General features: G+C 46.1%; 1 protein-coding gene across 3 annotated transcripts in view; it reads right to left on the bottom strand.

Annotated features, from left to right (window-relative positions):
• LRRC27 (leucine rich repeat containing 27) overlaps positions 1-27,723 on the bottom strand; it is a 253,824-nt gene that overhangs the window by 162,082 nt on the left and 64,019 nt on the right. For all 3 annotated transcript variants that reach the window (XM_030202987.1, XM_030202988.1, XM_030202986.1), the window contains one exon: positions 12,861-12,991. In XM_030202987.1, coding sequence (XP_030058847.1) covers positions 12,861-12,991 — 131 coding nt within the window. The remainder of the gene's footprint in view (positions 1-12,860; positions 12,992-27,723) is intronic.

Raw genomic sequence — 27,723 nt, 5'->3', positions numbered from 1 at the left:
CCGTGGGGTGGAGGATAGGACCGTAAGGTTAATGAGAGTAAAGAAGGTCCTATCCAGGGGTGGTGGCTGTTATACCCTGAGACCCAGGTGTCCCACAGTAAATGGGCTCAGGGAGTGAATTGGTAGTAAATGAATAATAATTGGAAAGAAAGGTTCCCACAAGACTGAAGCCTAGCTCTAATAAATGGAATTTACATTTACTCAGCTAATTTGCATATTTCTGAAAGCAGAGGAATCCGTGCTTTCTTCCAGAGAAGGGTGACCAGGGGCCCCACCAGAAGAACTGGTCAGGGGGCCGGTTACCAGAAGATACAGCAGGGAGGCAGGTCCAGGACCAGAGGTTAATGAAGAGGTCACCCTGAGGGAAAGGGGGGGGGGGGCAAACATAGAGGCCTGAGTCACCAGAGTCACGGAGAAGTCTAGCTTCAGGGTTGGTCACTGAAGCAAAAGGCTGGTGAGGCCAGGCAGGAGCCACTAGAGGGCCGCTGCACACCTGAGAGAACCCCTGTGGGCTTACAATATATATATATATTTTTATTATTGTTTTCAGCACTATATGCTCACATCAGCTTTTAAATGTTTTATAGACTCCTGAGGCAGGTGCTCAGGCACCAAAACACAGCAGCTGTGTTGAGTTGTTTGGTATTTTTCAATAAAGACCTATAATTGTACAAATGTCTCCCTCATTGATTGGAAAGTGCCAGCCTATCCTGCTCCTTTTTTGCTTGACATCCACATCTGAATAACTTTTGTTACTACTACTACTACTATTTAGCATTTCTATAGCACTACAAGGAGTACGCAGCGCTGCACAAACATAGAAGAAAGACAGTCCCTGCTCAAAGAGCTTACAATCTAATAGACAAAAAAAAAATAAAGTAAGCAAATCAAATCAATTAATATGAACGGGAAGGAAGAGAGGAGGGTAGGTGGAGGCGAGTGGTTACAAGTGGTTACGAGTCAAAAGCAATGTTAAAGAGGTGGGCTTTCAGTCTAGATTTAAAGGTGGCCAAGGATGGGGCAAGACGTAGGGGCTCAGGAAGTTTATTCCAGGCGTAGGGTGCAGTGAGACAGAAGGCGCGAAGGATTTATCCATGGAGCGGAGTGCACGGGAAGGGGTGTAGGGAAGGATGAGTGTGGAGAGATACTGGGGAGCAGAAGAGTGAGTACATTTATAGGTTAGTAGAAGAAGTTTGAACAGGATGCGAAAATGGATAGGGAGCCAGTGAAGGGTCTTGAGGAGAGGGTAGTATGAGTAAAGCAACCCTGGCGAAAGACGGGACGGGCAGCAGAGTTTTGAACCGACTGGAGAGGGGAGAGGTGACTAAGTGGGAGGCCAGCAAGAAGCAGATTGCAGTAGTCTAAACGAGAGATGACAAGGGTGTGGATGAGGGTTTTGGTAGAGTGCTCGGAAAGAAAGGGGCGGATTTTACGGATGTTGTAAAGAAAGAAACGACAGGTCTTGGCAATCTGCTGGATATGAGCAGAGAAGGAGAGAGAAGAGTCAAAAATGACCCCAAAGTTTCGAGCTGAGGAGACGGAGAATGAGAGAGCCAACAACAGAAATAGAAAATGGGGGGAGCGGGGAGGTGGGTTTGGGGGGGAAAATGAGAAGCTCGGTTTTGGTCATATTTAATTTCAGGTGGCGTTGAGACATCCAGACAGCAATGTCAGACAAGCACGCTGAAACTTTGGTTTGGATGCAAGGTGAGATATCAGGGATAGAAAGGTAGATTTGGGAGTCATCAGCATAGAGATGGTAGGAAAAGCCATGGGATGAGATTAATGAACCAAGGGAAGAAGTGTAGATAGAAAAGAGGAGGGGACCAAGAACAGAACCCTGAGGTACGCCGACAGGCAGAGGGATAGAAGTAGAAGAGGATCCACCAGAGTGAACACAAAAGGTGCGGAGGGAGAGGTAGGAAGAGAACCAGGAAAGGACAGAGCCCTGGAATCCAAGTGAGGACAGGGTATCGAGAAGTATGCTGTGATCGACAGTGTCAAAAGCAGCGGAAAGATCAAGAAGAATGAGGATGGAATATTGACCTCTGGATTTAGCCAGTAATAGGTCATTGGAGACTTTAGTAAGCGCAGTTTCGGTTGAGTGGAGAGGGCGAAAACCAGATTGTAGTGGGTCAAGAATAGCATGTGAGGAGAGAAAATCAAGGCAGCAGCAGTGAACAGCACGCTCAAGTAATTTGGAGAGAAAAGGAAGGAGGGAGATGGGTCGGTAATTAGAGGGACAAGTAGGGTCGAGTAAAGGCTTCTTAAGGAGAGGTTACAAGGAAATATCATAAAATCACAGATAACAAATAAGATATAATTACAATATGAATTATGTCTTACTCTAGGAATAAGTATGTTGCATTGATCACACTATGGGGTCCTTTTACTAAGGCGCACTAACGGATTAGTGTGCATTAATTGCCATGTAGACTACAGGAATACAATAGGCTGCATGGCACAAACAATGTAAAGTTTAACTGTATGAAGTTAGACAGCAAAAAAAAAATTCAGGAAAATTATTCTATGCAGAATTATATTATAAAAACAGTCAATTCAAAATCACTATTGGAAACAGCAAGTAACTTTGAGTTAAACGCATAAATCAGATGTCATTCTTGAAGTAACAATTCATCAACATTGAGGGGCATAATCGAGCATCGCCGCCGAAATAGATCGCCGGCGATCTATTTTGGTGGCGGCGCAACAGCTGGCCGAAACCGTATTTTCGAAAAAGATGGCCGGCCATCTTTTTTTCCGATAATACAGTTTAGCCCCGCCAAATGCCAGAGTTCGCCGGGGTTGAGATCGCCGATTTTGTTTTTTCAGCGATAATGGAAAAAACTGCCGGCCTTCTCGAACCCAGAGAAATGCAAGGCATTTGGTCATGGGAGGAGCCAGCATTCGTAGTGCACTGGCCCCCCTGACATGCCAGGACACCAACTGGGTACCCTAGGGGTCAGTGCGGTGGACTTCAGAAAAAGTTTCCACATGCATAGCTCCCTTACCACGGGTGCTGAGCCCCCAACCCCCCCTCCCCAAAACCCACTACCCACAAATGTACAACACTACCATAGCTCTTAGAGGTGAAGGGGGCAACTACATGTGGGTACAGTGGGTTTTGGAGGGCTCCCATTTACCAGCACAAGTGTTACAGGTAGGGGGGGATGGGCCTGGGTCCGCCTGCCTTAAATGCACTGCGGTACCCACTAAAAGTGCTCCAGGGACCTGCATACACGCAGGCCTCTAGGACTTGTTGCTGCTGTATAACCTTGGCACACCAGTTGACACCTGAAGACTAATCTCTTTGAAAAAGTCCTTTATTTGAATAAGCACGTTTACTCACAGTTAACTGCAGATCAGAGGTTGTGCCCCACTGGCAAAGAGTCTCCCTGGTACTGAGATTAGCAGTAGGTCAGAGCTGGCAGAATGGTGTACAATGCCCTCTTTCAGCAACATTCAAAGTAATAACTAAGTTCTCTAACGTGGGTAACACATGAAAGGGATCTAAAACTGGCTTACAAAAATGGCCACTACCTCATGGACTAATGGAAACAAAACAGGGCACACTCTGACCCAGTTAGCAGGGGGAAAAGCACCATGGGAGTAGAGCCCAGTACCCTACATCCACCACAATGCATTGCTGATGTGACTCTGCAGTGCACCTAACAGAAAAGGTGTCACACTCACCCGAGAGCCACATCACAACCAGGGAAAGGCTGTCAGAGGATAGAACACATTCTGCTGTCATGGAGGTGGGTACGGCATTTGAGGCTGGCATACAGGCTGGCAAAAAGGTTTTTAGTTTTATTGTTTTAATGTGGGAGGGGGTTGGTGACCACTGGGGGAGTATGGGGAGGTCATTGAAAGCCGGCCATCTGGTAGCCATGCCCATGCCCACCCATGTCTCGCCTTCACTACACCGCCGACACGCCCCCTGAGCTTTCGCTGGCGAGGCAACAGGAAAACAGCGATGCTGTCAAAAAAGCCGCTTTCGATTGTACCGATTTTGCCGCTTTGAGAGATCGCCGGCCATCTCCCGATTTATGTCGGGAAATGGCCGGCGATCAATTTCGAAAATAAGCCTGATTACCACCTCTCCATGGTGGCTTAATTACTTTATATGCTAAAAACTTTAAGTCTAAAAAATATGGTTGGCAGACAATGTTTTACTAAAGTAGCTGTAATGATTTTATATTTAATGATACTTCTGTGTTCTAACATCCTTGTTTTTATTTTCCCTCATCATTTTGCTTATATACAGAAGCTTACAAGGACATATGGGGGAATTTATCAAGCAGTGTTAGAGCCTTAAATTGTGTTATTTGACCCTTAATGTGACTTGAACAGCCCTAACACTACCTGACTAAGGGTTAAGCAGTTTTGCATCTCATTACTATGCAAATACTCTAACGCAACATGCCCTAAATTCATGGTAAAATAACCCCAGCTTTTTGCTGAGGTTATTTCACCTCTAGGGAGCATCATGCCTCAAAGCTGTGGTTCAATGCTCCCAGGCCTGCAGAGCAGGGTCGTCTTCCCCTCACTCCCCACATAAGCATAGCCCCACAGGAGCTACCATTGAAAGCACTGGCGGTCTGGGGGAGTCTTGCAAAACTTTGGCATTGGGTCATATTTCCTTCATATGTTTCCTCCCATAATGATGTAGATTACGTTTTCTTTGTTGCAATCAGAATAATGTCTCAAAGTATACTGACTGCCAGTCTCAGGATTGCCTTCTGAACTCCTGTGAGAAGCTTATTGTGAAGGTTCTGGGACTGTATGACCCCATATTTTAGAGGACTATCAGCTAAAAGGGATTAAATGTAAAGATATGTATATAAATTTGAAGCTGAACAGCCTATGCACTAATTAGAGCTCTAATGCATAGATTGTCCAATTCTGGTCGCCGCATCTCAAGAAAGATATAGTGGAATTGGAAAAAAATGCAGCGAAGGGCGACAAAAATGATAGCAGGGATGGGACGACTTCCCTATGAAGAAAGACCTAAGGAGGCTAGGGCTTTCAGCTTGGAGAAGAGGCGGCTGAGGGGAGACATGATAGAGGTATATAAAATAATGAGTGGAGTGGAACAGGTGAACGTGAAGCGTCTGTTCACGCTTTCCAAAATAGTAGGACTAGGGGGCATGCGATGAAACTACAATGTAGTACATTTAAAACAAATAGGAGAAAATGTTTCTTCACCCAACGCGTAATTAAACTCTGGAATTCGTTGCCGGAGAACATGGTGAAGGCGGTTAGCTTGGCAGAGTTTAAAAATGGTTTGGACGGTTTCCTAAAGGACAAGGTCCATAGACTGCTACTAAATGGACTTGGAAAAATCCACAATTTCGGGAATAACCTGTATAGATGTTTGTACGTTTGGAAATCTGCCAGGTGCCCTTGACCTGGATTGGCCGCTGTCGGGGACAGGATGCTGGGCTTGATGGGCCTTTGGTCTTTTCCCAGTATGGCATTACTTATGTACTTATGTACTTATGATGTATAAACCCACTAGTACACACGTTTGTGTTTTCCTTCCATCCCTTTGTCTGGCTATATTTCTGAGGATTCCAAACCTGCCCGCAGATCCACGCTAGCACAATATCTAATATTTATATTTTTGATTGAAGAGAAACAAGCTTATTATTAACAACCTCACTGTAAAACATAGTACCTAAATTGACATGCTGATTGCATATATAATGGACAGAATACTAGCACAGTCAAAGTAACTGCTAGCTGTTTCTATGATGTGCGCAACTCACTTTAGGGATCTGTTTACTAAGGTGCACTAGCATTTTCAGCATGCTTTAAAAATTAGCACATGCTAAAGTTAGAGACACCCATATATTCTTATGGGTATCTCTAGCATTAGTGCATACTAACTTGTAGAGTGCACTGTAAATGCTAGCGCGCCTATAGCACATCTTAGTAAACAGGGCCCTTAGTGCGTATATATGAAAGGTGTGTTCACAAGGGAGGAGCATAGAAGGGGCCTGGGTGGGACCAACACTTATACAGAATACTGTAAATCAGGGGTGGGCAACCATAGCTCTCGAGGGCCACAACTTAGTTGGGTTTTCAAGATTTCCACAATGAATATGCAGCATGAGATCTATTTACATACAGTGAAAACAGTATATGCAAATCAATCTCATGCATATTCATAGTGGAAATCTTGAAAACCTGACTGGGTTGTGGCCCTCAAGGACTGTGGTTGTCCCACTCCTGCTGTAGATTCTGTGCTAAATTGTGGCATAAAGGCATGCCCACTTATGCCTGCTATTAACAAGTGGACGCACCATTAATCTTCAGTATAGTGTTAGAAATTTAAATCACTTCAGATTCTTGTACACTGAATTTTAAGTTATTTGACCTCATCCAATTCCCAGTTCTTATGATAAAACCAGAGAAGGCCTCAACCTTTCTTGTCATTTACATCCCAGCTCCAAAAACAACTTGATATCATCAGCATAAATCTGACATTTCAGGTTTAGCTGACTTTCTCTGTGGAATTTTTTTTTACAGTAATCCAGCCAGCAGTTACATTTATTTTTTACACCAATCCTACTAAAATAAATACACCTAGGAGGAAAATTCTATAACATAGGCACTGCTGAATATGCACGTAAATGTTTAGAATAATAATATTTTACCACAGATCCCATTTTATACAATGAGACCTAGTTACTAATAACTGGGATTAACAGTAAACACGTCTTAACAGCAGCCCACATTAGTAATTATAGTGTAGATTCAAGAAAGTGTGCAAAAATTAGCCGTGAAAAATATGACTGCTACTCATCAATTTTATAATGGCAATTGTGTGCAAAGGAGAAATTATGTCTTACCTGATAATTTTCTGAACTAATGGGTGATATCCCTTCCTACCAACAGGTGGAGGTAGAGAAAACTGAATTATGCCAGTGACATCACCAGCATAACCTACAGTGCTTTCTGGAACAATCCACTATGCATCTGACCGAGCAGCAAAAGGTCCCTTTGTAACACACCTATACCCCATCAACCACTGCAGCTGCAATGATAATCAAGCAAGCAAAACACCAACAGATTGGCACTCACTAGCCTGCATATACCAGGATATAGCCATATCACAGGAACCCATATAGCCAGCAATCATAAAATGATTTTCTTTTTGAAGCACTGAAAATGAAACACACACACACCCAGAACACTGGGCCCAGGTTTTCTAAGGGCAGGACTTCAGAACAGTGTCATTGACTAAAGAAAAGAAACTTACCAGGTTAGACATAATTTCTCCTTTCTTAGCATCAGCTCCATTGTTCTGAACTAATGGGATGTACTGAAGCAGATCTGTTGGGTGGGGGAAGAAAAGGCCTCCAAATGATGGCTCTGCCAAAGTCCAAGCAGGCTCTGGCAAGGATATCCAATCTGTAGTGCTTAGCAAAGAAATGAATTGACGACAAATCACCACCCTGAAGATCTCCCCAGGGGTACCACCTGGGCCTCCTTTCAGAAAGCAGCCTGAGCCCTAGTAGAGTGGGCTTATAGCCAATGAGGCAATAGACAATTCTTGCCAATGTCAGCAGACTCAATAGACTTAATCACCTCGCAACGGAGGCCTTTGAGGCTGCCTGGCCAATTCTAGTGCCATGGATAAGGTATAAAGAGGTGGTCCAAGAGACAAAACTCATTCATCTCCTTGCGTTACCTGAGCAGCGTCCTCCAGACATTTAGCTTGTGAAGGAGGGCAAAACAAACCTCCTGATTCACATGGAATGGAGACACCACCTTCGAAACAATGGATGGTACTGTGCGCAAGGAAACAGAATCTTCCAAGGAGAGACAGAGATCCCAACATGACAGGTCCTGCAATTCTGAAACCCTCCTAGCAGAGGTGATGGCAAACAAAAGTACTGTTTTGAGAGTAAGATTCTTGATGGAAGCCAACCGCTTGGGCTCGAACAGAGCCTCGGACAGTGCCTGGAGGCCCATATTTGAGGTCCCAAGAAGGAAAGGAAAAATGAAGAGGGGGATACAGATGCACCACCCCCTTCAGAAACTGAGTTACCTCTCTATGCAGTGCCAGAGAGATACCCTTCACTTTCCCCAGCAAGATGGATCGCACAGCCATCTAGACCCCCAGGGAGCTCAAAGCCAGCCCATGCTCCAGGCCCTGATGCAGAAACCTCAGAATATTGGGAACCTGAACTCTCCAAGGAGATAGGGGATATTCCTCGCACCAGGATACAAACACAGACCAGATTGGATGTAGAGGACTTCTTGGAGCAAAGTCACTGAGGGGGAAAACCCACACTTCTCTAATAGTTGCCTCTCAATGGCCATACCGTAAGCTAAACGGGATCGGAATCTTCCATCTCTACCAGCCCGGGCAGGAGCAGACCCCAACCCTTGGGCAGTGGAAGCGGGTCTCCACCAGTAGATATCAAGGTCTGTGATGCCAATCTGACACCACACAAGACCAGATGTGGATGAATGCACAATCCTGAGCAACAAGCAGCCAAGATACATAGAGGATCTACTACTGGCCAGGCTGTATTAGGCATCTATCCCCTGAGAGACCGGGTCTCTCCAGCGACTGAAAAGGCTCTCTGTTTTGCACTGGCTCTGGACACCATCAAGATGAACTGTGGATGCTACCAGCAGTCCATAACGAGCTGGAAGACCTAAAGCCCCAGCTCCCATTCTCCTGGATCCAGGAGAGAGCGACTGAGAACCTCCACCTACACATTGTCATTACCCACAAATATGATTGCTGAGAAAGCCTGCAGATGAGTCTCTGCCCACCGAAAGACTTGCCACATCCAGGGCCCCCACCAGACTCCTGGTTCTGCCCTGCTTGTTGATATATACCACCACCATGGCATTGTCCAACATCATTCTGACTGCTTTCCCTTCCAAGAGCTGCTGAAACTCCTGGAGAGCCCAGATCTCCAGGCGATTGATGGACCAGGATGACTCTTGGCTTGACCTGGTTGCCATGTGCAACATGTCTAAGACACTGAGCTCTCCAACCAAGAAGACTCGCTAAGGAGGACCCAGAGGAACCCCTCTCAAAAGGATCAATGGACTGTCCCACCAAGCCAGGCTGATCCTCACCCTGGGTGTCAGCAGGAGAGAACAATGGAAGTCCTGAAAGGCCTGTGCCCACCAGGACTACAAGGCACACAGTAAAGGGTCACATGTAAGCCCTCACCAAAGCACCACTTCCAGAATCGCAGCCATGGAGCCCAGAAGCTGCAATAGTTTCCAGACCGTGGGCTACAGAAGCTGGCACAACCTGCGCATCTGCGCCTGCAGCTTCTCCACTCACTCCTCCAGAAGGAAAACCATCCCCCGGCTCATTGCAAAGCAGACTCATAGGTACTCCAGAACCTGAAACAGAGTGAGGTGACTCTTGGATCAATGCATGACGAAGCCCAGAGACTCCAAGAGAGATGATCTGAGTGGTGGCCTGACTGGCCTACACCACTGAATCTGCTCGAATCAGCCAATCATCCTGGTGCAGGTGATCCCAACCCCCCGGTGCTGAAGATGTGCAGCCACCACTGCCACCATCACTTTGGAGAACGTGCTCGGAACCATAACCAAGGCAAAAGGCAAGGCCCGAAACTGAAAATGCTAAGCCAGCACACAGAAGCGCAGACATCTCCTGTGATGAACCACTATGAGAATGGGGCGATAAGCCTGTCAAAATCTCCTCTCGCCACTCCAACATGATGACTGAACACAGAGCCTCCATCCAAAAGAGCTGGACACTGAGGCAAGAGGAAAGAACTGGACACTGACCCCTTTGAAGTCCAAGATGGGACAGAAGGAACCACCCTTCTTTGGGAAATGGGAAATGATTCCAACGCTCCCATATCACAGAGAAGCTGAAGGATAATACCGACAGCCTGGCGCTTTAGAGCTGAGTCGCAGGGAGAAGTCACGAAAGTGTCCGTAACTGGGAGGGTAATCTCCATGGAGTACCCCCTCTCGACTACCTCCAGAACCCACTGATCTGAGATGATGCAGACTCACCTGTTGCAGAAAACAGACAGCCTGCCTCCCACTGGAAACGAGGGACCTAGTGCACCCTCACTGGGTAGGCCGAGCGGCTGTGGTACCGCTAGAGGGGCCCAAAGGCCAGGCTTTCTTGGGGCCTCAAAAGGACCTATGCTTGAAGGATCTGCTCTGCCCCCTGTCTGGGCTGAAGAGCGCCAAGTGGACCTGAAGCGTCCCGTCCCCTTAAGGCCAAGGATCGCTTCACACCCTAGCTGCAGCTCAGGGAGACAGAGAGCCACTCCTTCCCCACATCCTCCACTAACTTCTCCAAGTTATCACCAAAGAGTAAGCACCCCCTAAATGACAGCCAACTCAAAAGCTTCTTGGAAGCCGCATCCGCACCCAGCGGCGAAGCCATGACCAACAGCGACCCTTGACGATGATGTCACTGAACAGGAAGCCAGACGGACCAGATTGAATAGGATGTCTGACCAAAAAGCCTGACCCAGACTCCAGGCAAGAAGTCTCCAGGGACTCTGGCAACTGCTGGAACCAAAGCAGCAAGGATGTATGTAATCAACAGAAATAGCAGCCTGAATTTTAAGGCCAGGCAGAACTGCTGCTCCACATACTTTTCATGAAGTTCCCTAAGGGCCAAGACCCCTTGAACAGGTACAGCGGTGCTTGGTGTAAAGCTTGGTGTAAATCCTTGCGTCTAAAGTTACGTGTTAAGCGTATTCTATAAACAGCACTTAACTTTCAGTGCTGTTTATAGAACAGCGCTTAGCAAGTTATTTTATCAGCATTATTTATAGAATTTTGTCCCAAGTGTGCACATCATTTTATAGAATACTAGCACTTATACAGTGGGGGAAATAAGTATTTGATCCCTTGCTGATTTTGTAAGTTTGCCCACTGACAAAGACATGAGCAGCCCATAATTGAAGGGTAGGTTATTGGTAACAGTAAGAGATAGCACATCACAAATTAAATCCGGAAAATCACATTGTGGAAAGTATATGAATTTATTTGCATTCTGCAGAGGGAAATAAGTATTTAATCCCTCTGGCAAACAAGACCTAATACTTGGTGGCAAAACCCTTGTTGGCAAGCACAGCGGTCAGACGTCTTCTGTAGTTGATGATGAGGTTTGCACACATGTCAGGAGGAATTTTGGTCCACTCCTCTTTGCAGATCATCTCTAAATCATTAAGAGTTCTGGGCTGTCGCTTGGCAACTCGCAGCTTCAGCTCCCTCCATAAGTTTTCAATGGGATTAAGGTCTGGTGACTGGCTAGGCCACTCCATGACCCTAATGTGCTTCTTCCTGAGCCACTCCTTTGTTGCCTTGGCTGTATGTTTTGGGTCATTGTCGTGCTGGAAGACCCAGCCACGACCCATTTTTAAGGCCCTGGCGGAGGGAAGGAGGTTGTCACTCAGAATTGTACGGTACATGGCCCCATCCATTCTCCCATTGATGCGGTGAAGTAGTCCTGTGCCCTTAGCAGAGAAACACCCCCAAAACATAACATTTCCACCTCCATGCTTGACAGTGGGGACGGTGTTCTTTGGGTCATAGGCAGCATTTCTCTTCCTCCAAACACGGCGAGTTGAGTTCATGCCAAAGAGCTCAATTTTTGTCTCATCTGACCACAGCACCTTCTCCCAATCACTCTCGGCATCATCCAGGTGTTCACTGGCAAACTTCAGACGGGCCGTCACATGTGCCTTCCGGAGCAGGGGGACCTTGCGGGCACTGCAGGATTGCAATCCGTTATGTCGTAATGTGTTACCAATGGTTTTCGTGGTGACAGTGGTCCCAGCTGCCTTGAGATCATTGACAAGTTCCCCCCTTGTAGTTGTAGGCTGATTTCTAACCTTCCTCATGATCAAGGATACCCCACGAGGTGAGATTTTGCGTGGAGCCCCAGATCTTTGTCGATTGACAGTCATTTTGTACTTCTTCCATTTTCTTACTATGGCACCAACAGTTGTCTCCTTCTCGCCCAGCGTCTTACTGATGGTTTTGTAGCCCATTCCAGCCTTGTGCAGGTGTATGATCTTGTCCCTGACATCCTTAGACAGCTCCTTGCTCTTGGCCATTTTGTAGAGGTTAGAGTCTGACTGATTCACTGAGTCTGTGGACAGGTGTCTTTCATACAGGTGACCATTGCCGACAGCTGTCTGTCATGCAGGTAACGAGTTGATTTGGAGCATCTACCTGGTCTGTAGGGGCCAGATCTCTTACTGGTTGGTGGGGGATCAAATACTTATTTCCCTCTGCAGAATGCAAATAAATTCATATACTTTCCACAATGTGATTTTCCGGATTTAATTTGTGATGTGCTATCTCTCACTGTTACCAATAACCTACCCTTCAATTATGGGCTGCTCATGTCTTTGTCAGTGGGCAAACTTACAAAATCAGCAAGGGATCAAATACTTATTTCCCCCACTGTATGTGTAAGTGCTAATTAGGCATTAAGTGGTGTTCTATAATGTTAGTATGTAACTTACTTACTCCCCTATTTACTAAGCTATGCTAGCGGCTGCCGCACGGCAGTGACAATAGCACGTGGCTTAGTAAATGGGGGGTTAGTGCATAAATGCAAGATGCAAACATGGGTGGGACAAGGGCAGGTCTGTAAGTTATTCACTAAAGTGCTGCACTTACACTTGCCAACTTATACCTGCTATTGATATCGTGGAAGAGGGCATGCTTAAATATTAGCGCATCTTGGCACCTAAATTTTGACGCCTTTTATAGAATTGCCCCCTAGTGCTTATGTATCTCATTTGAAAGTATTTGAAAATAAAAATAAAGAATTTCTTTTATCACATTTTTACAAATGGAAGAAACCCTACCTGTGAGTTCCAATTCCAGAGGGAAGGACTGCAATATTGTTGTATCTCAGATCTAACCAAACAAGGTCTGGCAGTTGCTGAAAAAAGTCTTCTGGAATTATGGACAAGGCATTTCCTTCAAGATGCAAATGCTAACATAAAAATATATTTATTTCATAATCAGAGCAGATATGCACATACTTTTTCTTGAACAAGAACGACAGAAGAGCAGATGCTGTGTGAAAATAAAAGACTGTAGAAAGCAGAATGATGCAATGGCAGAGCAGAGAAACAGAAAATAGAATAAACAATATGAGCTCTAACACTGGTCCCTCCGGACTTTGTAAAATCACTTTCAGGCCTATTTTCGAAAGAAAAGGGCGCCCATCGTTCGACACAAATTGGGAGATGGGCGTCCTTCTCCCAGGGTCGCCCAAATTGGCATAATCGAAAGCCGATTTTGGGCGTCCTCAACTGCTTTCCGTCGCGGGGATGACCAAAGTTCATGGGGGCGCATCAGAAGCATAGCGAAGGCAGGACTGGGGCGTGCCTAACACATGGGCGTCCTCAACCGATAATGGAAAAAAGAAGGGCATCCCTGACGAGCACTTGGGCGATTTTACTTGGTCCATTTTTTCTTACGACCAAGCCTCAAAAAGGTGCCCGAACTGACCAGATGACCACCGGAGGGAATCGGGGATGACCTCCCCTTACTCCCTCAGTGGTCACTAACCCGCTCCCACCCTAAAAAAAAACTTTTAAAATATTTTTTTGCCAGCCTCTATGCCAGCCTCAAATTCCATACCCAGCTCCATAACAGCAGTATGCAGGTCCCTGGAGCAGTTTTAGTGGGTGCAGTGCACTTCAGGCAGGCGGACCCAGGCCCATCCCCCCCCACCTGTTACACTTGTGGTGGTAAATGTAAGCCCTTCAAAACCCACCAGAAACCCACTGTACCCACATGTAGGTGCCCCCCTTCACCCCTTAGGGCTATGGTAGTGGTGTACAGTTATGGGGAGTGGGTTTTGGGTGGGGGTTCGGGGGCTCAGCACACAAGGTAAGAGAGCTATGCACCTGGGAGCAATTTCTGAAGTCCACTGCAGTGCACCCTAGGGTGCCCGGTTGGTGTCTTGGCATGTCAGGAGGACCAATACACTACGAATGCTGGCTCCTCCCACGACCAAATGGCTTGGATTTGGTCATTTCTGAGATGGGCGTCCTCGGTTTCCATTATCGCCAAAAATCGGGGACAACCATCTCTAAGGTCGACCTAAATTTCACGATTTGGGCGTCCCTGACCGTTACTATCGAAACAAAAGATGGACGCCCATCTTGTTTCGATAATACGGGTTTCCCCTCCCCTTCGCCGGGACGTCCTGTGAGGACATCCTCAGGAAAACTTGGGTGCCCCTTTCGATTATGCCCCTCCATATCTCCCTATGCCTTGGTCTACCCAACTGCAACTTGTGCCTTTAAAAACTATTGGATGGTATATGCCATAGATCAGTGATGGCGAACCTATGGCATGCGTGCCAGAGAGGGCACGCAGAGCCCTCTCTGTTGGCATGCATGCTGTCGCTGGTCCACCATCGCTGGTCCGTCCGCTCTCGCTGGTTGGTTCGTCCGTCCGTCTGCCGTCACTGGTTGGTTCGTCCGTCCGCCAGCCCTCCCTCCGAGCACCAGTACCCTCCCTCCTCCGAAATTTAAAAGCCGTACCTGGTCGGGGTTAAGGCAGCGTCGGCAGCGAAAAGTGTGTTGTTTGCTCGGCGCGCCTTCGGCCTTCCCTTCTGTCTCTCAAGCTCTGGTCCCACCCTTGTGGAAACAGGAAATAAGGGCGGGACCAGAGCTTGAGAGACAGAAGGGAAGGCTGAAGGCACGCCGAGCAAACAACACACTTATTGCTGCTGCTGCCGACGCCACCTTAACCCCGACCAGGTACGCCTTTTACATTTCGGGGGGGCCCTGGTGCTTGGTTGGAGGGAGGGAGGCCGGCCTGGTGCTGGGTGCTGGGAGGGAGGCCTGGTGCTGGGTGCTGGGAGGGAGGGAGGCCTGGTGCTGAGTGCTTGGGAGGCCTGGTGCTGGGTGCTTGGGAGGGAGGCCTGATGCTGGGTGCTTGGTGGAAGGGAGGGATGCCTGATGCTGGGAGGGAGGGAGGCCTGGTGTTGGGTGCTGGGAGGAAGGGAGGCCTGGTGCTGGGTGCTGGGAGGGAGGCCTGGTGCTGGGTGCTTGGGAGGGAGGCCTGATGCTGGGTGCTTGGTGGGAGGGAGGGAGGCCTGGTGCTTGGTGGGAGGGATGCCTGGTGCTTGATGGGAGCGAGGGATGTCTGCCGCTGGAAGGGAGGCCTGCCTGGTGCTGGGAGGGAGGGAGGGAGAGCAGGCGGGAGGGCAGGGGGGAGAGGAGGGTGGCTGGACATGGGTGGCTGGACATGGGTGGCTGGAGGGGAGAGGAGGGTTGCTGGATATGGATGGAGGACAAGAAATGAAAAAGAAAGGAGGAAAGTAAAGAAATAAATGGAAAGGAAGCCCTGGAAATGGAGTTAAGAGAACAGATAGAGAGCAGCAGAATCAGAGACTAGGACCAATATGGATAGAAAAACAAAATCACCAGACAACAAAGGTAGAAAAAATCATGTTATTTTCATTTTAGTGTTTGGAATATGTCCAATTTGAGAATTTACATCTGCTGTGTTATTTTGGCACTGGGTATACTGGAGTTGTAACAGCTTACCAGAAATGATTTATAATGGAAAAAAATCATGTTATTTTTTCTCCTATACTAGTATAATATTTCAATGACGTCTGTTTATAAGTGCCATGGCTGGTGTAAGGGGTGATGGCTATCATAGGGGTGGAGTCATATGTGGTGACCCCACCCATAATGAGTACCCGGCACCATGCGATAAATAATTAGATTTTGGGTTGCTGTTTGGGCACTCGGTCTCTGAAAGGTTCGCCATCACTGCCATAGATATTCTATACTCAAAAAGGCAAAGATGCATCTGTATTTCTGAAGTGGAAGGACCGTCCAGAGAACGTCAAGAAGCCCAGAACAATAAAGTCTCACTCAGAGAGTGCTGGGGTGGGTGGTTACACTACCAAAGTTTAGGTATGAAGAAACTCCCCTTGTGCCTCAATATTTTCAGGAGCTCAGAAAGTTAAGATATGTTAGTGTCTGAAAAAAATTAACTGGTCAGTGCAGTGGCAGCAAAGATGGTAGTCTGCTCCATATATATTAAACAAGATGGAAAGAACTCCTTAGTGATCTGTCTTTTGGTAGAAGGTAATTTTACAACAGGCTGCCTAACTTCTGCAAAAAGTATGCACCTAAGTTATATCAGTTCTCAAACAGAAAATACATGTAATTTGAAAATTACCCTACTAAAAAGCAAAGTTACTCACCTATTGCAGGTGTCCTCTGAGGATAGCAGGCCAAGTATTCTCATGAGGGTGAGATATATTACGACGGAGCCTGGTGCAGACGCTGACTCAAGGGCGTAGTGCGTTCACAACCCTCCAATCGGTGCTGGTCTGGCTGCCAGGGGCGTAGCCACAGCCACTTTCCCTCCAGGCTCGCCCACCCAACACAGACCTGCCAAGTCTCCCGCGAAACACGCGGCGCCAGCTCCCATTTCCAGCCACTGCTGCTTCTCCTGTTGAGCAGCAGCGGCCGCTACAAAAACAAAGGAGGTAATTTAAACAAGCAAAAATGTTTTTAAAAAGCAAGCGCGGCACCGCAGACAGCCATCAGGCATTGGCTGTCTGCTCTGTAGCCGCTCCTCTCGCCTCTCACATCGCTGCGCTCCTCCGGGGTCTTACTACAGGGGCAGTGACATGAGAGGCGACAGGAGCGGCTGCAGAGTCGACAGCCAATGCCTGATGGCTGCCTGCGGTGCCGCGCTTGCTTTTTAAAAACATTTTTGCTTGTTTAAATTACCTCTTTGTTTTCGTAGCAGCCACTGCTGCTCAACAGGAGAAGCTGCAGTGGCCGGAATGGGAGCTGGGTGCCGCATGTTCGCGGGAGACTTGGCAGGTCCTGTGTTTGGTGGGCGGGCCCTGGATGGAAAGAAGGGGATAGAGAGAGAGAGACACTGGATGGAAGAATCGGGAGAAGTGGGGTAGAGACGGATGGAAGAATGGGGAGAGAAAGAGGGAAAACAGATGGAACGATGAGGAGAGAAAGACACGATGGAAGGACGGGGAGAGAAAGGGGGAGATGGATGAATGGATGCAGAGAGAATGGGGAGAGATTGGAAGAGAATTGTGGAAAAGAGAAGGGACAATGAACAGAAAAGGGTAGAGAGAGACACTGGATAGAAGGAGGGGGGAGAGAGACATTAGATGGAAGGATCAGGAAAGAGGGTAGATGGGTGGAAGGATGGGGAGAGAAGAGGGAAGGCGCTGGATGGAAGGGTAGGGAGAAAGAAGAGACACTGGATGGAAGGGATGCAGAAAGAAAGAGGGAGACATTGGAAGGATGGGGAGAGAAAGAGGGGAGACACTGGAAGGATGGGGAGAGAAAGAGGAGAGCTGCTGGATGGAAAAGGGGAGTAGAGAAAGACTGGAGAATAAGAGGAAGGGGTTCAGGCCCACCCAAAATTGGCAGTCTGGCTACGCCACTGCGCTAACTAGCAAGAATAACTTAGAACTTTCTAGCAGCATCCCACTGAGCATTTATTGGTGCTTTCCCACCTGACACGCAAGCAGCGGTTCCTTAATCAGTTATCAAAAAGTAAAGAATACAACTCCAAGAGGAGGTGGAGGGTATATGAGAATTCTTGGACTGCTGTCCTCAGAAAACATCTGCTACAGGTGAGTAACTTTGCTTTCTCCAAGGATAAGCAATTCATTGTATTCTCACATCTGGGAATCCCTAGCTGCCTACCAGGCTCACCAAACACAACAATACCAGGACAACAGGGACTCAAAACATTGAGGTCTGTAAGCCAATTAACCTGAAATTATTTACATGCTAGTTATGAAGGTGCAGCCTGGAACTAAGGAAAACTAGGCCTACGGGGGTGGAGTTGGATTCCAGTTGGACCTGCCACACCCTCTGTGTCCTCAACTGCATTTTCAAACAAAGTGAACAACAGTTAGGCTCATGGTTAGGCCCAAAGCACCCGATGCACCAAGAGTGCAGAATCGTCACAGAAATCACCCGATTACTTTGGGTGCACCTTTTGAAGCCATTGGGGATCAAGAAAAGAATCACAACCAAATTAAACTCCTCAATTGTGAACGATAAAAAGGGGCCCCAAAAAAAGAAAAGACAAATAATCCACAAAAGTTATCATGAGCAAGCCAAGGTGATGAAACAAGAGAAAAACTAATAAGTCTTTATTATGTTCACTTGGAGTCAGCACAATCAAAGCAACAGATAGATATTCAGTGGAGCATGGACTCTACACAGTCCGTTTTTCAGCCTATGCCTTCGTCAGGACTCCAGGCATGAACCAAAATAAGGACAGGCAGCATCAGAGAAACTTGGCAAAAAAGCCAATATAAACACAGTGCAATACAAGTTCTGAAATACCTGTCTTCTAGGGAACGCAGAGTGTCAGAGGTAAAAAGGGCAGCATTCAAATTGAGGTTGGTGCTCCGGTCTAAACAGGCCTAGCAATCAGAAAAAATGAAAGGAAACTTCAAGAGCTATAAAAAACTAGTAAAAGAAAAGGGGAAGAAGTAAAATAAAGAAAAAATTAAAAATACTGGAAAAAGGACAAAAATATCTGCACTGGAAGACACTGTGAACGAGAGAAAAAATATGAACTCTGAGGAGAACACAATAAAGTGTACTCCCTACTCCACAGAAAGACGAAGACTGGGAAACTCACCCTCGTGCGTCAGGAGGGAAGGCACTAGCACATGCACAGTGGGAGGTTGCTAGAAAGTTCAAAGTTATTCTCCCCAGTAAGCATCTGCACCAGGCTCTGTTGAATGACATCACCCAGATGTGAGGAATACAACGGCCTGCTTTTCCTCAGAGAACTACATTATACTCGCTATTTAGAACACAAAGAATTTCAAGAAAATGTACATGCATACTTCTGAAAACCATACATGCAAATCCAAAGCCCACCTTATGTAGACTTTTTCTATTCCTATGCTAAATTTTGTTTTCATTTTTATTATATTCAAACTTGTGTGCTATATCTGTTATTGAATTTCTGCTGTAAACTACTCTGATCATATAGAACAGAATAGAATAGAATAAGATAGAATCTCACCCTTGGGAATGTCTCTGCCTTATTGCAGATAAAGTTTTATAACAAGCACTTACCATACATAAACCTCTTTATGTGAATAAATGGCTTTAAAATTATCCCAATGTGTCCCCTATTTACAGAAGAATTAAAATAAGTTGTGTATAGATGGGATAGCTTTTACTTTAGTAAAGGAGCTGAATCACCAGACCATTTTCTAAAACTGAAATGTTTAAGGGAAACAAGGGTGTTCACCTGAATAAACTGAGTATAAAGGGTTTGATTCATCCATATTCTTTCTGGCCACTACAAAAAGATGTCCAAGGGAAGAGACATAGGCCAACCAACACAATGGTCTAAAATCCAGAGGTAGGTTACAAAATCATTGTAACCCAACTCTGGATTAGATCATTGTGTCCACTGGCCTACGTCTCTTCCCTACCTCTTTGCTTTTTAGAATCTGATTTCGTAGGGAAACTGATCCTTTTTGTTTGTGTTCACTACAGAAAGATTAATAGAAAATATTTGTATTTTGCAGGAAACAAACTTACTTACTTCCAGTAGCAGGTGTTCTCCAAGGACAACAGGATAAGAATTCTCACATATAGATGAGGTCATCTGACAGCATCTATGTGGGAAGTTTCCTCCAGTCCTTTCCAGAACTTCTGAAAAAGCCTCATCATGCACGAGTGCTTGTTCTTGCCTGCCGCTTTCAAGTGGGAACCCCTCAGTCTTTTGCAAGCTTGTAGACTACAGCTCCTTGGGATGGAAGGTGAGTTGTAAGGATTCTTATTGTACTTGGAGAACACCTCCTACAGATAAGTAACTGTCTTCCCGATATTCAGCCTGTGGCAGTCAGTGGATTTTTAAATATTTAGTGCCAGCATCCGAGTACCAGCACTGAGTATCAGTGCTCTGGCCACCTCTAGGAAGATAATTGAATAGGTGAGATATTGTTCGCTATCCGGTTAGTTAACCGGATGGCAGGCTGAATATTGAAGGGAAATTTTTTGGTGAATCTCCTCCCAAAGGCTACCCCTCTCAAGCCCCCCCCCCCCCCATGCACCCCCCCCCCCCCATCCAAAGCTCCCCCAGGAGCTTTCCCTTCTCAAACAACCCCCCTCTCCGAAGCTCTGTCCAAAAGTAGCCTCCATTCGAGCATCCCACTCTCGAAGACTCTCCCTGGGCCTACCTTAAGGGGTCTCTTGTGGTCAAGGGTAGGGAGGACAGCAATTCCCAGTCGTTTCTACCCATGCTTGCTCCAGATTCAAAATGGTGGCTGCACCTCATGGTACTAATGCTAGGGGTCAGAACTTCTGCTAGAGGTTGCAGTCACATGGGAATCGCTCTTGCCTGCCCTATCCTAGATCACCAGGGACCCATTAAGGTAGGCCTTATAGGGCCTACTAGAGGAAAGAAAAGTCTTCTGGAGGAAAGGAAGCTCTTGAAGGGTTCTTCAGAGAGGAATGCTCAAGAGGGGGATGCTCTTGGGGGGGGGGGCTGCTCAAAAGACAGAAACTTGGGAGGGGGGCTTCAGGCGGTGGATCGTAAACCTCCCTCCCTCTCATATTAAGCCAACTACCTGGTTAGATAACCAGGTATAGGTAGGACAGATGAACTTTGCCACTACCTGGTTAACTTCCAGGTCCTACCTGACTCTAACCCCCGGACCACCCTAGAACTAATTGGATAGTGCCACAGTGGTCATAGGCAATATTTTGCAGTACCACCCAGATAAGTGCTGCTGAATATTGATGGGATGGACATTTCAGAAGGGTTTAACCATTATATCAAGAAATCATTTGGAAGCAGCTTTGATGTTAGGCATATAGTACCATGAGGATTTGTTTTCTGTCATCTGCTAGAAAGAGTTTGGCTCTCTGAGTGTCCAGTAGGACTCCAATGTACCAAAGAGTTCAGCATTGGGTCAATTGAAATTTTTCATCATTTATGAGAATACATAGGTTCTACAGCATCAATATTGAGGCTTATATTGAATTGACTGTGGTGTGTGCTGCGTGGTTGGTTACCAAGCAATCATCCAAGTAGATGAAGACAAATTGTCCTTGCTTGCAGAGATGAGCTGCAACAGCTGCAAAACACTTGGTGAAGATGAGGAGCTGATGACAATCTGAAGGACAGTACTTTGTACTGGTAGTGTTGACTGAGGAATTAGAATCTTAGGACAACCAATGTTTTGGATGTATGGGTATGTATGCATAAGTATCCTTGAGGTCCAAAGAGGTGAGCCAATCAGTTGGACCAAGTTGAGGAGAGACAGAGGCTAATCAGTTTGTTTTGAAATTTTCTCTGCAGATGAACTTGCTGAACTCCTGGAGGATAAGGATAGGATAGAGATCCCCCCCCCCCACAAACTTTTTTGGGAAGAGGAAGAAGCAGGAGTAGGATCCTGTTCTGCATTCATCTGGGGCACAACAGTTCTATCACCTAGGATCTCAGAAAAAAAGCTAGCTTTGCAATATGGACAAGAAGATGCTCCAATAGTTCTTGCTGTTGATAAGTTCTTGCTGTTGTAAGGTGGAAAGATTTATGTGGTAACTCTGAGAGCGGATTTTAAAAACCCACTTGGTAATAATGGATTGCCACATCTCTTTAAAGCATGCTAGCCTGCCTCCCACTGGTGGATTGTCAAAAGCTCCTGGCAGGCTTGGAGGGTGTTCAGGAAGGTGTGGCCTGCATTTTTCCTCTCCTAGCTTTTGTCGCTACATGTAAGTTTGAGTGGGTTGCCACTGTTGCAAGAATCAAATATAGGGCTGCAATCTCTTTTGGGGGTAATAGGTTATGGAAAACTTGCTTTTTATTTGCTGGTGTTTGTCCCCATATGAAGAGAGGAGGGTGCTCATTAATGGGGATAGATAGTTCATGCATCATGAAGAGTGGTGTTTAATAAGCGAGAATGTGTCCTTCACTTTTTTTAACCAAAAAGGTTTTCTCCTTGTGATACTGTAAGCAAGGAATGAGGGTGGGCCTTCAAAACAGACAGACAAGGCTGAAAAATAAGGCAAATACTTTATTCAGTTAATCCTGAAGCCTGTTACTTCACAGGGTCAGGTAAAGTCTCTTTAATTCCAAGAAAAGTCTCAACATGGGCCTGTGGCTGACGGGGCCCAAACCACAATTTGTGGCATGTGACTGCCACACATCAAACACAGTCTGTAAGCTCTCTAGCTTGGTTTCCAGGCTCGGCTCCAATCAGACCTCAGAACAAAGCTACCAAGTCTTCATATCAAAAGACTGTCTTACCTAAGACAGGTCACAGTAGCTAGATATATGTCATAAAGGCATATGCTGGTTCAGTTCTTCCTTCCCTGAGCCTCCTTAACCCCACTCTGGCTCTTTCTTTTATACTTCCTGGTTTCTGTCCTTTCAGCTCCACCCCTCCTGTCTCACTTCTTCCCTGGGCTAGACTAGTGGTTTTAAGGTAGTTCAGACTTCCTGAGGGACTGTGCATGGGTCTGTGTTGTAAGTGGCACTGATGAGGTGAAATATGTATTTAAGTCTTGAGAGAGTAATGAGAGTTCGTCTTGCAAATCAGGCAGAGGGAAAAGTGCGAGTTCCATTAGTTTCTGCATTAGGGAATGGTAGTAATGTAAGAATTGGAGCTGATAAACTGCTATTCTTAGGTTAAGAATTGCAATTTGGTAAACCTTGCGGCCAATAGTTTTGAGGGTTTTTTGAGGTTTTCTGGGGGCATGTTGGTTTGAAGTCTGGTGGTTTTGACTTTTTTAAATGCTGCCTCGGAAATAACCAACTCGTGAGGAAGTTGGGCAGAGTGTACCTTGTATTTTTGGTACAACCATCTAGAGGTCAGTTATGTGGTCAGAGGAGTTTGCCAGAGCTTGAACTGCAGATTCTGGATGACCTGATGAGTTGAAAGATTGAGGACTCCATTGGGAGCATTAAGAAACAGATGGATGGAGTTAGAATCTTGTTTGTCCTGTGTGGTTGAGGGGCACTGGAGTGACAGAGATTGTGAGATTTTTAAGAGGAACTTGGTGTATGAATGAACTCTGCCTGGGTGTCTGGAATGGAATGTTGTTGAGGGGGGAGGAGGAGGTTTGGAGTTCAATGAAGGGGTTTCCTCTGAAGATAGTTCTTCAGTACAGCCAGAAGCACTGTGGGGGGGGGGGGGGGGGAGAGGGAGTCATATTGGTCTTTGAAGAGATCCCCTGGGGGAAGCGAAGGTAAGCCCCATGTACAGTCCTCTGCAGGGCTTAATTTGTAGAGACGAAGAAGTGGAACTGGGGGCGGAGCCAGGATGGAAGTGAACCGTGGAGGTGGGGACAGGGCCAGAAGTTAACTTACTGCCGCACAGTGGCGTAGCCAAGGGTGAGCCTGGATGGGCCCAGGCCCAACCACTTTGGGCTCAGGCCCACCCAGTAGCAGCACACCTATGATGTGGCTGGTAGGGATTCCCAAGCCCCACCAGCTGAAAACTCCCAACATCTGTCCCTCCTGCATACCTTGTAAATAGCAGATCTTCGCCTGCAGCAAGCAGCAACTGATACATACTGCTCGCACCAGCCCCACAGCCTACCCTCTGATGTATTCCTGCCTATGCGGAAACAGGAAGTTGCATCAGTGGGAAGGCTGTGGGGCCAACATGAGCAGTGTGTATTAGTTGCTGCTCACTGCCGGTGAAAATCTGCTATTTAAAAGGTATGCGGGAGAGGGGGGATGTTTGAGAGACCATATATGGCATGCAGGTGAGAGAAGGAGGGACTAAATCACCTGTGGAATGGGGCAGGGTTCTTCTGCCCACCCATCTTGGGCCCAGGCCCACCCAAAATTGAGTGTCTGGCTATGCCCCTGCTGCCACACACACAATACTTTGTTTATGGATAAAAAGGAAGCTGATATGTATATAAATTTGGAAAATTGAATTTTATTTTTTTTTAATTCTTTATTTATAATTTTTTAACAATCATAATACACATATGAATGCTAATACACAAATCAGAAAAATCAACTATAAGGAAAAGAAAAATTTTTTTTTTAAGTCAATTATTCAATATTTCTACTATCGACCACTATATAGGTAATTGACCCAAGAAAAGAAATGACATACTTAATAATTAAGCAACAAAGAAATAATCAAAATCAAAAAGTAGCTTAATTCCCGAGTGGTTCACTCAAGCCTGCCTTACAGTGTTACATATGTGACTAAACCTGTACATCGACCTCTTCTCTGCTTATAAGAAAATCCTCTAACTGCTTAGGGTCAAAAAATTGATATTGTTTAGACTGAAATTTAATTCTACATATGCAGGGAAATCTCAACAGAAAATCAGCACCGATTGCCTGTGCCCTTGATCGTAACAACAAAAACATCCTACGTCTCTTTTGAGTCTCCTTGGACAAGTCCGGAAAGACTCTAACTTTTGAACCTAGAAACAGAGAATCCAAGTGTCTTAGGGAAAGTTTGAGTACTGCGTCCCTATCTATTTCCAACGCAAAGGTTACCAACAAGGTTATTCTCTGTGTAATAACCTCAAGAGACGACTCAAGGAATGAAGTAAGATTCATTGCTCCTTGTCCTTGTAAGTTTTCTGATGGCGTACCACCAGCTTGAAGATAATAAGCTCTGGTTATAGGTGGCAATGAATTTTCTAACATTCCCAGAGTCTCTGTTAGATATTTTTTAACCATTTGAATTGGGAGAATCAAAGGGGACCGAGGAAAATTTATGAACCGTAAAGTTAGTCTCTTTGATTGATTTTCTAAATATTCCAAGCGTCTTTGAGTAAAGCACTTGTCTTTAACAAACATCTGTTCCACAAGTTCAAGCTTTTCAGTTTTTTCAGACAGTCTTTTAATCTCAGAGGCTTGAGTTTCACTAGTTTGTATCTGTTTTAACGCAGTCTCTGAAAGAACTTTAATTGTCTCCATATTTTTAAGAATTAAAGTTTGTAGTGCAGATTGGGTCGTAGAGGTCAAGTCCCACAGTGACTCTAAAGTCACTACGGCAGGTTTCAACACTCTCCCCATAGAAAAATCCGGTAGAGGGGCCTTTAAAACTTGCTCCAGGGTACTCACTGTTTCAGACAACACGTGAGCTGTTGTCAAACCCGATCTTCCCAAGTTTTCGGCACCAGATGATCTCTCCTGCAGGCTCCCTCCCTGTTCCCCTTCTCCTCCACGAGGTACGGCTACGGGGCTTGCAGTGAGAGAAACTCTTCCGGGTTGAGGGGGCGCCGCACATTCGACGGGGCTCAGGGAAGCCCCGTCTACACTGTCGTCCAGCGTCGAGATGCCGGCTCCGGCAGAAGGAGTGGACGCCATTCCGAGACCGGTTAGAACTCCAAATCGCTCCAGTTTCGTCTGGTGTAGCTGGGGCGTTCCGCCCGAGACATGGAGAGCCTCCCGGACTTTGCCTCTCCTCTTCCCCATCCAAACAACGGGTAAGACGCTCACGCTAGAATCAACTGTTGCGGATTCCTGAGCGTGGCCGGTTAAGCTACTCGCACCGCCGCCATCTTGGGGAGGTTGAAGACATCTTCGAAAATTGAATTTTAAAAAATGATAATATCACCCAAAGCAGTACATATCTGCATGTTATGAACAAAATATTGGTCTAATTACTATTTTTATACCACAGTCACAACCAGCATTGCACCATAGGACTACATCCATTCAGTAATGTTGTTCCTTCCAGTTAGAAGGTTGTTTTTTTTTTTGTGTACATTTGTATCCCACGCTTTCCCACTCATGGCAGGCTCAATGCGGCTTACATGGGGCAATTGAGGGTTAAGTGACTTGCCCAGAGTCACAAGGAGCTGTCTGTGCCTGAAGTGGGAATTGAACTCAGTTCCTCAGGACCAAAGTCCACCACCCTAACCACTAGGCCACTCCTCCAGATATGCTTTCTACTCCTCCCTTTGACATACAATTAACTTAAAAAAAAAGACAATGTGCATTAACATACACGTGTACTGGTGTGTGGCAACCAGAATGAATGAAAATCTGGTACATAGACACACAAACACAGAACCTATATAACAAACCTGCCATACCAGAAAAACAGTAACTGCTAGGATTTAAATGCCAGCATTAGAGATATTACATCAAGTACTATTAACATCAGTGCATTTCTTGGAAAAAAACAGAACAAGTCAGACTGCTATACCTCCATTCTGTGCAGAAACAATACATTAGTAGAATCCTTCACTTCACTTCTGTTACATACAGAGAACACATACCCTCACCAAATACCAAATAAGGGTTCACATACTAAAATAGAAATTTTCAGGAAAAAAGTGAAATGGAAAATTCATGAAGCCAGACTGCATGCATGCAACAGTGAACTCCTATAATGAGTAAAATGCAGTCTGTACACTTTCACAGGGCACTGCACAGTACATACAGCTTTAAGATGTGTACATCAGCCAAGTTACTACTACTACTACTTAACATTTCTAGAGTGCTACTAGGGTTACGCAGCGCTGTACATAAATTAAGTATTGCCATACTGGGACAGATCAAAGGTCCATCAAGCCCAACATCCTGTTTCCAACAGTGGCCAATCCAGGATACAAGTACCTGGCAAGATCCTAAAACAGTACAATACATTTTATGCGGTTTATCCTAGAAATACCGTGTTTCCCCGAAAATAGGACCTACCCCGAAAATAAGACCTACCGGGGTTTTCCTGCAAATTTAAAATATAAGACATCCGCCCAAAAGTAAGACCTACCAAACTTTTTTTTAAGCAGGGCCGCCGAGAGCCACCCGAGGTTGCCCCCCCCCCCCCACCCGAGGTTGCCGGGACCCCCCTCCGTCGCTCCTGGAACTAACCTGAAGCTCCTTTCACCTTCGCAAGTTCGGATTCGAAGCAGCAGCGCAGCAGGGCAGACCTCTCCTTCCTTCCGTGTCCCGCCCTCGCCTGACGTTATGTTACGTCAGGTGAGGGCGGGACACGGAAGGAAGGAGAGGTCTGCCCTGCTGCGCTGCTGCTTCGAATCCAAATCCGAACTTGCGAAGGTGAAAGGAGCTTCAGGTTAGTTCCGGGAGCGACGGAGGGGGGGCCCGGCGACCTTGGGTGGGGGGGAGGGGGGCGACCGATGTTTCCCAGAAAATAAGACATCCCCCCGAAAATAAGACCTAGAGCGCTTTGGGGAGGAAAAATAAATATAAGACAGTGTCTTATTTTCGGGGAAACACGGTAAGCAGTGGATTTTCCCCAAGTCTATTTTAATAATGGTTTATGGACTTTTCTTTAAGGAAGCTATCCAAACCTTTTTTAAACCCCACTAAGCTAAATGATTTAACTACATTCTCTGGCAATGAATTCCAGAGTATAATTATAAGTTGAGTGAAGAAATATTTTCTCCTTTTCATTTTAAATTTACTACTTTGAAGCTTCATTGCATGCTCCCTAGTCCTAGTATTTTTGGAAAGAGTAAGGTAAAATTATGTATCATACCTGATAATTTTCTTTCCATTAATCATAGCTGATCAATCCATAGACTGGTGGGTTGTGTCCATCTACCAGCAGGTGGAAATAGAGAGCAATCCTTTTGCCTCCCTATATGTGGTCATGTGCTGCCGGAAACTCCTCAGTATGTCAATATCAAAGCTCCATCCGCAGGACTCAGCACTTAGAGAATTACACCCACAAAGGGACACTCTGCCCAGCTCACCACCGCCGAAATGGGGGAGGAG

The sequence above is a fragment of the Microcaecilia unicolor genome, chromosome 5 (assembly GCF_901765095.1).
Source record: "Microcaecilia unicolor chromosome 5, aMicUni1.1, whole genome shotgun sequence".
NCBI lineage: Eukaryota > Metazoa > Chordata > Amphibia > Gymnophiona > Siphonopidae > Microcaecilia > Microcaecilia unicolor.
Note: the sequence above shows the minus strand (reverse complement) of the source record. Positions and strands in the feature narration are given on the sequence as shown.